This window comes from Coenobita brevimanus, chromosome 8, assembly GCF_032717465.1.
Source record: "Coenobita brevimanus isolate Jiangsu-jjx chromosome 8, ASM3271746v2, whole genome shotgun sequence".
In the NCBI taxonomy this organism is placed as follows: domain Eukaryota; kingdom Metazoa; phylum Arthropoda; class Malacostraca; order Decapoda; family Coenobitidae; genus Coenobita; species Coenobita brevimanus.
The window spans coordinates 14,814,930-14,828,391 of NC_136961.1; the positions used below are offsets into that span (position 1 = coordinate 14,814,930).

At 42.5% G+C, this 13,462-nt stretch overlaps 1 protein-coding gene across 1 annotated transcript; it reads right to left on the minus strand.

The window, feature by feature from the left end:
* Window positions 1–7,657: 7,657 nt before the first annotated feature.
* LOC145406697 (uncharacterized) lies at window positions 7,658–9,079 on the minus strand. The gene has a single exon (XM_080277802.1). It carries the CDS (start codon window positions 9,077–9,079, stop codon window positions 7,658–7,660), a length of 1,422 nt encoding a protein of 473 aa, XP_080133928.1.
* Between the last annotated feature and the right edge of the window lie 4,383 nt (window positions 9,080–13,462).

Here is a 13,462-nt window from a genome sequence, read left to right on the forward strand (position 1 = left end):
TCTGATGCACAACTCAGTTCTGTAACTGGCACTGTTCTATTCCCATCCTGCATCTCCATTGGGGCCCTGCTGCAGGGTCACCTTGACGTGGTGGTGGAGCTTGAAGTGTGAATGGCAGTGCCACCTACTTTGGAGGTGCGCCTACCTTTGTAAGGTTTGGCATTTGTCAGCCTCATGGACCAAGCACCCCCTACATCACTGGTGGAGGAGGCCTGCTGATGTTAGTCCCCACCCATTTGCCGTCTAGGGCAGGACTGTTGCCTCCCCATGTGTTTCCCGTGCATGGCGTCCCGTAATGCTGGGAGACGGGAGTCCTGGGGGTTGAGTGATTCTGCACAATGCACCCTGCAGCTAGCAATACACCTCTTTGGTCCCTTATACTGGCTAGACAGGCGGCTGGTTGGGCCCAACCAGGTCAATCGACTGGTCATTCATTGGCCAGGGTCAAGTGGGCACTGGGAGGCCTGGTGGCTCCTATCGTCCTGGTGTCACCCTTGCCTGGTTCCCTGGTGGTTACCTGTGTATACTCTCCTGCTACCTTTGGGGTCACCAGTGATGTCTATCCCTGGCATATGACCTCCCCTTGTTGGGCTTCGTGGTGGGTGGAGGGGTGAGGGAATGAAGTTTTTGTATTTATTCATGGCTGCCATTAAAAATACATCTGTTGACGACACTGCATCTGTCCCTGGACATTGTTCAGAATGCATCTCCCTTATGGCCACTCTGGAGCCTTTTCAGACCCCTAGGGACTTTCCTCCTCTGCCCCAGCATACAACTGGGACTAGGAGGAGATTCCGTCGGGTTGATTCGGCTCTGGGGTTTGGCCCACATGACACAGTGCCAGAGAAATATGTGAAAAATCTGGTAATGAAGCCTTCTACAAAAGGGTCAATGCTGGATTTTGACATCTTTGTTCTGCAGCGTGCCATTGTCTCAGCTTGCGGCAGGGAACCTAAGATCTGTTCCCAAGGGGATGAAAACATCCTTATTGAGGTGTCCTCCCCATAGGAGAGCTCCTGCTTACAGGTGCTGACTTCTATTTCTGGTGCCAGAGTTGATTGTGCTCCCCATGCTACTTTTAACAGGGGCAAAGGAGTGATTTTTTTTTCCCGTGACCTCTTTCCATACCCCGAGGCATGCCTGTTGGAGGAACTGAATTCTTAAGGTGTGATATGTCTTGAGTGGCTACAGAAAAAAATTAATGGCGACCTGACCTCAACTCTGACTCTCTTCTTGACTTTCGACAGATTGACTCTACCTACATCTGTCAAGCTGGCTTGGCTGTCAGTTCTTGTGAAGCCATATGTGCCCATCCCAAGGCGGTGTTTCCACTATCAGGGGTGTGGACATGTTAGCAAATTCTGTCGCTGTGCACAGGCTGGCCTTCCTGGTGTCTGTGTCTCCTACGGTGGACCAAGCCATACCAGCGACTGTACAGGACCCTTTAACCCGTGCCGTCCCGGCAACGTGAACTAACGCGGCAACATTGCAAGGTCCCTAATTTGCACAATTTTCAATTTTCGCGAGTGATTTCGCGAGTGATTTTTGGCACGTATACACGGGACACCTTCCTCTATTCCTCTACAAGATGCCAAGCAGGAACAATGCCTTACACCGCATAACCTCTCCCCCCACCCTGCACGCCATTATCTCGACAATTCACCTGTTACCAGTGACCTGGCCAATAAAGAGATTCAGGGCCAGAGTGATTCACCAATCGATGACAGTGTGGAGGACAAAGTTTAGAGGTAATAGTCAGAAATGATGATCAGGTAATGTGGGAAAAAAAAGGTCATGAATGATGATGAGTTAGTGAGTGAAACAATGCTTATAATGCCTATATTACTGTCTGAAAACCAATATACTCTTGTACTACATATAAATTCGTACCAAGTAAATAAATAAATACTGTTTATGAGTGGATAAAATAGTTACCCTCCCATAGAACTCGTTTTCTTTGGTGCCAGCCTGTTAGAAAACCCAGTCAGGTAAGGAAGTACTCGCACCTAAATCCGGTATTTTAAACCTCAGGTGAGCGATTTCTCTATGAATTTTCGATGTTTCTCACCAAAAGTGGACGTTTGAGCCAAAAAAAAAAAAAAAAGGTCCAAAAACGTCGGGATGGGGCGGGTTAAATGCTATCACTGTGGAGGTCCTCATACAGTCTCTTCTAAAAACTGTCCAAGATACTGCCTGGAAAAGATTTTGCCCATTCGTACACGTGAGAGGGTTTCATTTCCTGAAGCAAAAAGGAGAGGCCAGACTCTCTTTTTTCAGCCTGGGGTTACTTATGTTTCTGTCCTTTCTGGAACGTCAGTGCGTCGCCCTGCATCTCAGAGGCAGCCTCGAACCATTCAGTACCCACTCCTTCAACTCATGATTTGCAAGATGCTGTCCCCACGGTTAGTACTGATTATGAGAAGAATGTTTGTTCAACTGCTACTCCTACAGTTTCCACCCCCACTGTGGTGGCTGACGGTTTGCATACTTCTGTGGTGGTGGCAGATGTCCACTTTGACCGGACTCCTTCTCCTGTCTTACCCACTATGACCGAGGCTCCATCTGTACCTGGCAAACGTCACCATTGTTCATCAGAGTCTTCTGAGCCTGAAGACTGGCCACCTAAGGTCTCTGTTGACAACCCTTATGTCGACCTCTCTCCTGTTCCCCCTGCCCTGTAGGCTGAGGAATCTAGCCAGGTGACAGCTGAAGCTGATGGTTCACCTCTGGTCCGGTCCCCACCTGGGGATGTTGTTGGACAACTTGTTGGTGGTTCAGATCTAAAGCATAGGATGTCCTCCTCAAATTATTCGAGTCCTGTGGACTCTACTTCCACTTCTGGGGCATCAGGTGGAGGCACTGACCATCCTACACCTCCAAAGGCAGCCCCTAAGCCACTTTTCAAACAAACTGGTATGCCCACTCCAGGAAGGAGTGTTGTAAAACTTACTTCCTCGTCCTCTCGTTTGCGCATGGATGTTCGACAGAGGGTGCGGGTTTCTGGTGCTAGGCAGGCTCCTGTGAAGGGCCTTCATAAGCATAAATCCAAACCCGCTCGCTTGTCAGGTATATAGTCCCGCACTTAACCATTATCCCTCCACTATGGGTTCTATCATTCAGCGGAATTGTTGGGGCTACGTGCTAACTATGAGGAACTGTGTCATCTTGTTTCTCAGTTTACTCCTCTGTGCATGTGCATCCAGGAGACCATGGTAGGTGATGCAGTTCCTTCTGGTCCTTCTGGCTACCATGCCCTTTATTCTGATCCTGTGCTGGGCCAAGGTCATCATGGAGGTGCTGCTATCTTCCTTTGCCAGGATATTTCATACAATCATCTGGATATCTCCACTCCCCTGCAGGTTGTTGCTGTCCGGATGTTTTTACATCGCCAGTATACAGTTTGCAGTCTTTATCTTCCTCCTAGTGCTGCTGCTGAAAGGGCTGACCTGGAACGTCTTATTCGTGGCCTTGCTTCTCCCTTTCAGTTACTAGGAGATATGAATGGTCACCATCCACTATGGGGAAACACTGAGGCCAACCCTTGGGGTGTCATACTGGCCTCTTTAGTGGAAGATGAGGAGTTGGGCATTTTCAGCTACTATAAAATGACTTATTTCCATAGCCAGACTGGAACTTTTACTGCCATTGATTTATGTTTATGCTCATCTGATGCAGTGTTATATTTTACCTGGGATGTGTTATCAGATCTATATGGCGGTGACCATTTTCCGTTACTTTTAATTGCTAGTGCAGGTGGACCTCAGCCACGTCTTCCTTGCTGGCTTCTGGAAAAGGTTGCCTGGCCACGTTTCATGGAATTAAGTTACACTTGCCTTTCTGTCAATGAGTTTGGCTGTCTTACTTAGTGTCCTATTTCAGTGACTTGTTGTACTTAGCAGCCCTTTTATCAATTCTAAGAATGAGGAGTCAATATCCTAAACGTCCTTTTCCTGGGTGGAACTCTGAGTGCAGTTCCTCAGTGAGAGCCAAAAAAAGTCTCCTTCTCTGGACTTCGTCATCACGTGGGGATCCTTAGTATTTGGTGGCATTTCAGAGGGCACGAGCTCATATGAGGCGGGTTTTAAAGGAGGCCAGGCATACATCCTGGATGGGTTATGTTTTCTCCATCAATTCAAGGGCTTCCATCACCCAGGTGTGGAACCAGGTAAGGAAAATTTCAGGGAAATTTAATGTTCCCTCTCCTCCCGTCTTATCTGCAGCAGGTGGAACTGTGGCTGATCCTTTTGCTGTTGCAGAGTTGCCTGTTGATCATTTTGCCAGTGTGTCACAGAAGGATGCAGCTACGCTTTGCACTTGCCACCATCTGTGCCTAGAGTCTCGTGGTTTCAGATTTGCCTCTGCTGGGGGAGAGCCTTGGAATGATTCATTTTCAATTTCTGAAGTCCAGGCGGCTCTGTCGCAGTGCCATGATTCCTCTCCTGGTTATGATGATATTCCTTATGCCTTTCTACGTCACCTGTCTGATGAGTCCCTTTTGTTTTTGCTTTCACTGTTTAATAAGATCTGGTGTTCTGGGGAGTATCCGGATTGCTGGGGTGTTGCTGTGGTTATCCCCATCCCCAGACCAGGCAAGGACCACCTACAAGCAACGAATTATCAGTCTGTTTTTCTAACGTCATGAATATCTAAGGTTCTGGAAAAGATGGTCAATGTTAGGCTTGTGTGGTTTTTGGAGAGAGGTGACTTATTAGTCCATGCCCGGTATGGTTTTCGAAAAATGTGATCTACTTCTGATGCACTGCTGTCCTTGGAATCTTCTGTCTATGAGGATTTCTCCACTAACCAACACCAGGTCATGGTCTTCTTCGATCTGGAGAAGGCATATGACACTGCCTGGCATCATGGCATTTTACTGTCTCTGCATGAGTTTGGTCTTCGTGAGCGCTTGCCTATTTTAATTCAACAGTTTTTATCTAACCGTTTTTTAAGTGTCAGAGTGGGAGGAGTGCTTTCTAATGCCCGTGAACTAGAAGATGGAGTACCACAAGGGAGTATCCTAAGTGTTACTCTGCTGTAGCCATTAACAGTGTAATCAGTGTACTTCCTGTTGGTGTATGAGGATCACTATATGTCGATGACCTCTCAGTTTCCCTCACTGCCTCTAGAATGTCTCTTATAGAGAGAAAGTTGCAGCTTGCTCTTAACAGAATTACTGACTGGGCCGAGTCTCGCGGTTTCCGTTTGTATTTAATGGAGACAGTGGCTATGCATTTTTGTCATCTTCAAGGGATTCACCCAGATCCTGACTTGTATCTCAGTGGTTGGAGAATATCCTGTGTGCAAGTGACGCGGTTTCTGGGTCTTCTGTTTCATAGATGACTAACTTGGGTTCCTCATATTCGTTCTGTTAAGGTGGCATGTGTAAAAGCTTTGAGTCTTTTGAGGGTTTTGGCTCATACCTCTTGGGGTGCTGACCATCAGACACTCCTCTCTTGCATAGGTCTCTTATTCTTCCTAAACTTGAAAATGGGTGTGAGGTAGATGCCTGTCTCTGGTTGTTAAATTCTGTTCAACAAGCTGGTGTACATCTGGGAACCAGGGCATTCACATCGTCCCCGATTTCAAGTTTGGTGGTGGATGGTGGTGTACTCCCCTTGGATTTGCGACGCCAGTTGCTGATGATGAGATGTTGGTATCGTCATCACCTCATGCCAGACTCAATTTCTTGTGCCATTGTCTCCCAGGATTCCCGATCTTCTGTTTATGATACCCGTCCTAGTTTCCCGAAGCCCTTTGGTTACAGGGTCCGGTCTGTTATGTTAACCCTTTCTATTCCGAGACTGGCAGTTTGTCCACATCAGATCCCGAGGGTGGGTTCTTGGCTCCTCCCTTGTGTGATATTATGTAGGTCCATTGTTGAAAAAAAGGGCTTACTTCCCTCTCAGGTGTCCCTCTATCTCTTTTTAGAACAGGGGTGGGGAACCTTTCTCCTATTAAAGGACCATTAGGGGTAGGTGGTGGCAACCATCATCCACTCACTTGATGTAGTGCCTACTTCTTCCTTAGCCTTTATCATTCTTTTTCTTTCCCTGCCCTCCTCTCTTCCTATTTCCCCCATCTTTCCTGTCATTTCTTATTGCTTTTCTTTCCTTTACAGGCGTTTTTGCATTGAGTGACAAGCCAAATGGTTTCCTGTCAGCCAAGAAACCATTTACAACGTTGAGTGGTAACCGTATAACCAAACCATACGTGCTTCCTATGTGTCAAAAAGTGGGTTGGTGGAGGGTTAGTGCCCCTTCCAGTAAAACAAATAACTCAAAGCCAAATGGCCACCCACTATGGGATTATGACAATAGATAGATAGATAGATTCGCAGGCCATACAGAATTATCAACTTAAAATCAACAGTAGTCCAGTACATAATATATATATAGAGATATATATATATATATATATATATATATATATATAGATATATATTTATATATTTCATTCATTCATTCGGCTCCCAGGTAGGCATTTAGCCTGTCAGGTGGATCAGCCGTCTCCAGTTGGTTCTCTCAAAGGCCTCTTGATTTCTCAATGCTTCGATGTTATCCATACCTCGTCTGTCCAACAGTTCCTCCACCCCATCTCTCCATCTTTTCCGAGGTCTTCCGACTGATCTTCTGCCATCAGGTCTCCAATTCCATCTCTCCTTCACTATTCTTGACTCGTCCATCCTCTCAACATGTCCTAGCCATCTCAGTTGTGAATTTTCGATTACTTTTCTCACCGATGTTACTCCAACCATTTCTCTTATTGTTTCATTCCTGATTCTGTCTCTCCTTGTTTTGTCCACTATTGCTCTCAGTGGTCTCATTTCTGCTGCTTGAACTCTGCTCCAGTCTCGGGTTGTCAGAGTCCAGCTCTCAGATGCGTATGTGAGTATAGGTGTTAAAATAGACTGGAATATAGTTCTCTTTGCCTCCAGTGGTACATATCTGTCTTTGAGTATTGGATATAGAAAGCATACACATCTGCTATATTTAGTTATCCTTTCGGTGATCTCTCTCTTATTCTTATCTCCCTCCTTCGTAAAAATACACCCCAGATATTTTACAAGTTCTACTTCTTTGACCTGATCGCCCCCAACTACTATATCATCCGCGTCATCATTTTGCTTTTTCACAGTGAGTATTTCTGTTTTGTTTATGTTTATTGTTACTCCTGCTTCTTCAAAACATTCCCTCCAGCACTCCAAAGCTCTCGTTAGTTGTGGCCGGCTATTACTCCAACATGCGATGTCGTCTGCGTAGGCCAATATATCCCCTTGCTCTTCATTTCCAAACCTTTCCTTGAATCTTTTAATTATCATGTCCATATAAGCAATAAACAGTAATGGGGATAGTACACTTCCTTGTTTCACCCCAGTTTCCACTTCAAACCACGTATCTTTTTCATACCCCGTTCGAACCTTACATTGATGAGGGTCATATGTATTCTTAATGGCCCTCTTCAATCTCCCAGTGATTCCATATTCCTCTACAAGACACCTCCAAAGCTTTTTCCTAGGAATTGAGTCAAAAGCCTTTGACAGGTCAATAAAGGCAACATATAGGTCCTTGTTATACTCCCAGCATTTTTCCATCACCATTCTGAGTACAAATACCGGGTCCGACGTGCTTCTGTCCTTCCTGTACCCAAACTGCTCTTCTCATAGTCTGTCTTCAATTATAGATCTTGCTCTTTTCTCTATAATTCTTTCGTAGAGTTTAGCTATGTGGTTCATAAGCGATATGCCTCTGTAATTATTACACAGTCCCGAATCACCCTTTCCTTTAAATATGGGCACTATGATGGTTTTGCCCCAATCCGGTGGAATTTTTCCATTTACCCATGCTTCATTGACCACTCTTAACACTGTTTCTTTTAGTCGATTACTTTCATTCTTGATCAGTTCAATAGGTATTCCATCGCTGCCTGGTGATTTATCGTTCTTCATCTTTATCAAAGAGTCCTCGAGTTCTCTCATTGTTATTAAGTCATCAATTTCGTCCTGTGCTTCATACTCTGCACCCAATCCATCTCTGTACTCCTCAAGATCTACTGTCTCTCTGTTTAGTAGTCTCTTAAAGTAGTTTTGCCATCGTTCATTGATTTTATCCTCGTCTGTGATTATATTACCATCGTCATCTTTCAAGTTGTAGATCATTGTTTTGTCTTTACGGTATGATTTTGCCAGTCCAAATATTTTCTTTTTATTTCCTCTGACATCTTCCTCTAAAGCTTCTCCTAAGTCTTTCCAAACATTTCTTTTTGCTTGTCTCTTTATGTTCTCAGCTTCATTTCTTGCCTCTATATACTCAAGTCTTGTCTCTGGGCTTTTATGTTTCAGCCACTTCCTCAATTTCTTCACTTTATTCTTCACTGCCAACTTAACTTCTTCCGTCCACCACGGTGTATGTCGTTTTCTGCTTCCTCCTACCATTTTTACTCCCAACTCTTCTTCTGCAATTCTTTTTATAATGTTTTCTAATTCGACCCAAGTTTGGATCTCGTCATCCCTATTTTCAAGTTGTTCATCAATTTTGTTCATATAAGTTTCCCTTGTCACTTCATTTCTAAGTGGTTCAACATTTATCATCTTTCTCTTCTGTTTTTGTTTCACTTTACTCTTGTTTATAGTTAGGTCCCCGACAAGCAATCTATGGTCAGAATTTAAAGAGTCTCCAGGAAGAACTTTAACATTGCGAAATATCCGTTTATCTGATGTTACAAAGTAGTCTATGATGGATTTTTGGTCAAATTGTCCAGTTACCGTATTCCACCTATATCGTGTGAATTGATGCTCTTCTTTGTGTTCAAAGTAGCCATTCATGATTTTGAGATTATTTCTAACACACAAGTCGATCAGATTTTCGCCTTCAGTATTCCTGGTTTCTTCACCAAATGGACCGATAATATTTTCTATTCCTTCTCTCTCTTTTCCCACTCGGGCGTTGAAGTCTCCCATAAGTATTGTTGTATGATTTGGTCTGAGGTCACAGTTATCTTCAAGAAGTTCCATATATTTCCGTTTTTCATCTTCGGAGTGTCCTTGTTGTGGGGCATAGACCTGGTATATGATATGTTTCATATTTTTTATATTCAAGGTACAGTACATTAACCTTTCATTTACAAGTTTGACTTCTTGTACATGTGGTGATAGAGCTGGTCCTACTATCATAGCTACGCCATGATTCCTTCTTCCTTCTTCCACACCACTATACATTAATACAAATCCTCCTCCCAGATCTTTTCCCTTTTCTTTTCCATGATGCCTTGTCTCTGCTAAACCTATCAGGTCTATTTTTCGTTCTTTCATTAGTTCGATTAGTTCTTCTTCTTTGTCTGTGTAAGTACATACATTAAGTGTGGCAATTCTAATTTTTGTTTGAGTATTCCGGTTCATGTCCCTTAAACGTTTCCGAGGTCTACATTGATCAGTCCGTCCAGATTCCGAGGCTGATCCATGAGTTTCACGAGCATATTTGTTGTAACTGTCGGCTAGCTAGGCCTGTCACAGTCCACCGCTGTTGTTAGCGTTACCCAGGGGGGCACCTAGGTCAGATGACCTGGAGGTGACAGTCGGAATTTGCCCCCCCATATATATATATATATATATATATATATATATATATATATATATATATATATATATATATATATATATATATATATATATATATATATATATATACAGTATATGTATATATATATATATATACAGTATATGTATATATATATATATATATATATATATATATATATATATATATATATATATATATATATATATATATATATATAATCATTTCCTGTGGCACTCCACGGGATGCATAGGGCCTCGATGACTCTCTCCACCAATATTTGACTCCTGCCATCTCCTTCAGGTCCCACCAACACTCCTCTCCTGTTTCTCTTTTCATTGTCCTCAACCAGGTTTCCTTCGGCCCACCTCTCCCTCTTCTTCTTCTAGCAGTCCACTCTGGGATAAACTGCTTCTTTTTCTATAAATGTGCCCCATCCATTTCCAGCGAGACAGTCTCACATATTCATCTACTGGTTCCACTCTCGTAATATCCCTTACTCTTTCATTTGCCACTTTACCCGAAGAATCCTTCTTAGTATTTTATTCTCAAATCCTAATATTTTTTGATCTGTTGCATTTGTAATGTACCATGACTCATGCCCATAAATTAAAATGGTGTAACCATGGACTTGTAAATTTTTACTTTAGTATGTACCGAAAACATATTATTCCAAACAGATTTCAACATTCCAACAGCTCGCCAAGCCTGACTAATCCTCTCCTCAATTTCATTGTTTAATGATCCATTAGATGATACAATCGTTTCCACATATTTAAAATTTTCTACATTCTTCACCACAATATTCCCAATTACACAATCTATTTGGTTCTCCACGTTCATATTAATAATTTCAGTCTTTCCACAATTTATTACCAATTCCACTTTTTCTCCTTCCTCCACCAGACAATCAAGTATCCTCTGCATCTCGTAAATACTTCCGCAAATCAGTACAATATCATCAGCATAGTCCAAATCCATCAGCCTCTTATTTTCTTTCCAGTTAATTCCTGCACCTGTTCTCCTTACAACCATTTTCATAACATAATCCATAACCAAAACAAACAGTAAAGGCAAAAGAACTCCTCCTTGAATCACTCGTGACCTAACCTCAACTGGATCATTTAAAAAACCACCCACCATTACCTTACTAAAAGTACCATCCTGCAGGCTTCTAATAATATTTAGACTTTTCTGGTATACCATACAATCTCATAATTTTCAACATAGCTCGACGTGAAACACTATTAAACGCCTTTTCAAATCCACAAAACACATACTAAGTGGCATTTTCATATTATTAGCTTGTTGCATTAGATGTCTTACAATAAAAATCTGATCATTACAACCTCGACCCTTTCTAAATCCCGCTTGTTCTTCTCTTAAAATTTTATCAATTACTGGCCCTATTCTGTTCAACACGATTTTGGAAAAGACTTTTGCAACTACAGGTGTCAAAGTTATCCCCCTCCAATTGCCACACACACTTAAATCTCCCTTTTTTGGTATTTTTATCACCATTTTTCCACACCTCTGGAATTCCACCATTAACCCAAGCCACATTAAAAAGTTTCAAAAGCGCATTCATCAACTCATCATTTTCCACCTTAAACATTTCGGGAAATATTCCATCTTCTCCTGGGGCCTTAAAATTCTTTAATTCCTTTATAGATTTTGCTGCCTCTTCCAAGGTTGTATCCCCTGTTTCTATCAGCAAATCTCTCTCGGCTGGCAAAATGTCCTCTTCAGCTGGGATTGTTCTATTCAGAACAGCTTCATGATGCTCTTTCCACCTTCCTTTTATATCCAAATCTTTAGTTATAAAGTTACCGTACAGGTATATCCTTCCTTCTCTTTTCAGTCCCAGTTAACCCCTTTATGGCCTGATATGCTGCTCTTGTGCTCTGACCGACATTTTTACTTAACTTAATTTCTGTCTCTGTTGCCTTTTCATCACATAGCCTCCTCTCACGACGTCTAACGAGTCTTTTTATTCAGAATGTAAACTCCAGTACTTTGTTCTAAGTGCTTCAACTACCAAGCCTTCAACATACTGTTCTTCATTTCTTAACTTCTCTTTCCTTTTCTGAATTGCATTCCATGTTTCATGTGACATCCACTTTGTCCTTCTCGCTTTTCTCTTTTTCTTAATAGTAACCTTAGCACTCATGCGAAACCTCTTTTACCTCTCTCCACATTTGATTAATATCATTGTCTTCAGATTCCGTCAAAGTCTGCAGGACTAGAAACCTGTTCCCGCGTTCACACCGAAACTTTTCCTTCGTGTTCTCAACATTTCTCAGCTCATCAAAATCATATTTATTACCTCCTGTAAAATTACCATTAACGTTTCTCTTAAGTTTTATTTTAATCTTTAACACAAGTTGATGATCACTACCTATATCTGCTCCCCTCCTTACGCAAACATCTTGCAAATAACTCCTATGCCTTCTGCTAATTGCAGTGTGGTCAATCTGGTTGCAATATTTATCACATGGTGAAATCCAAGTAGTTTTATGTATTTTTCTATGCTCAAAGATAGTTCCACCAATTATAAGGTCATTTGCCAAACAAAAGCTTCCATATCGTACCCCATTTGCGTTTCTTATACCAACACCCTCCTTACCCATACAATCTTCAGACAATCTTCAAAGCCATCCCTACTACTACCAACAATCGCATTAAAATCTCCAATGCAAACTAACACATTATGTCTTGTCACTCTATTCACTACATCCTGCAGCTTCTCACAAAACTCATCCTTCATTTCATTAGCAGCCTCATTCGTAGGAGCGTACCCTACCACCATACTGATATTACAATTGTCAGATTTTAATCGAGCATAAAGCAAGCGCTCATTAATTGGCTCAGACTCACATAGTGCCTTGCAAGCATCTCTACTCAACAGTAAGCCTGTCCCTTGGTAATGATTTCCATCACTCCTACCAGAAACCAACAAATCCAAATTCATTTTATCAACTCCAAGCAACCTCGTTTCTGTAAGAGCACAAATATCTATATTTTATTCCTTGAGCACTGAAATAAATTCTTCCATTTTACCAGCCTGATTGAGAGTTCCAACATTCTAATTTCCTATTCTTAAGGTTCTTTTTGGATGTATAAACTTATTCCTACATCGGGAGATTCTTAGCACTCCCTGCCCACTTAAGGGCTCCACGGAACTGGGGGCCATTGCTTCATAACCAGAGTTCATTAAGATTTCTTAGGCAGAAAACTATTTTACCCTGGAATATATATATAAACATACATACATATATTCGTTCATGAGTCTATAAAATTGCATTTATGAATTGCCTCGCAGACATGATCAAATGGTCTTCTGGGCCTTATACGGCCTGGAAGCCGAACATTCACCATCCCTGTTTTAGAACATGCCTCCACTCATGAGGGTTCTCTCCCCATCTATACCGACGGGTCTAAGACTGATGCTGGAGTGAGATTTGGTATTGTCTTCCCTTCCTTTAGTAAGGGTGATAGCCTTCCAAGGATTACTTCATTGTATACAACGGAACTGACTGCAATTATATATGCTGTTAAAATCATATTTACTTTCCCCCAATCCGTTTTTGTGATTTTTAATGGCCCGCATAGTGCTCTGTCTGCACTGGAGTCTTTTAATGCATCCCATCCATTGGTTTTATCAGTTTTAGAGTGTTTTTTTCTTCTTGGCAGTCGTGGCCGTCGTGTGGACTTCTGTCGGCTTACCGCACATGTTGAAGTGGTGCGCAATGAGAGGGCAGATACTCTTGCTACATCTGCGTCTTCTCAACAGCCCCCAACCAAGTACCCGCGTCCTGCTTCTGATGTAACATCCTCGTTGCGGTACGCAATTCGTACGTGTTGGCAGAGACATTGGGATGGTGTCGCTC

Excerpts from the sequence above, each read along its gene's own strand:
- LOC145406697 (XM_080277802.1), bottom strand. The coding sequence starts at position 9,079 with ATGAAACATATCATATACCAGGTCTATGCCCCACAACAAGGACACTCC.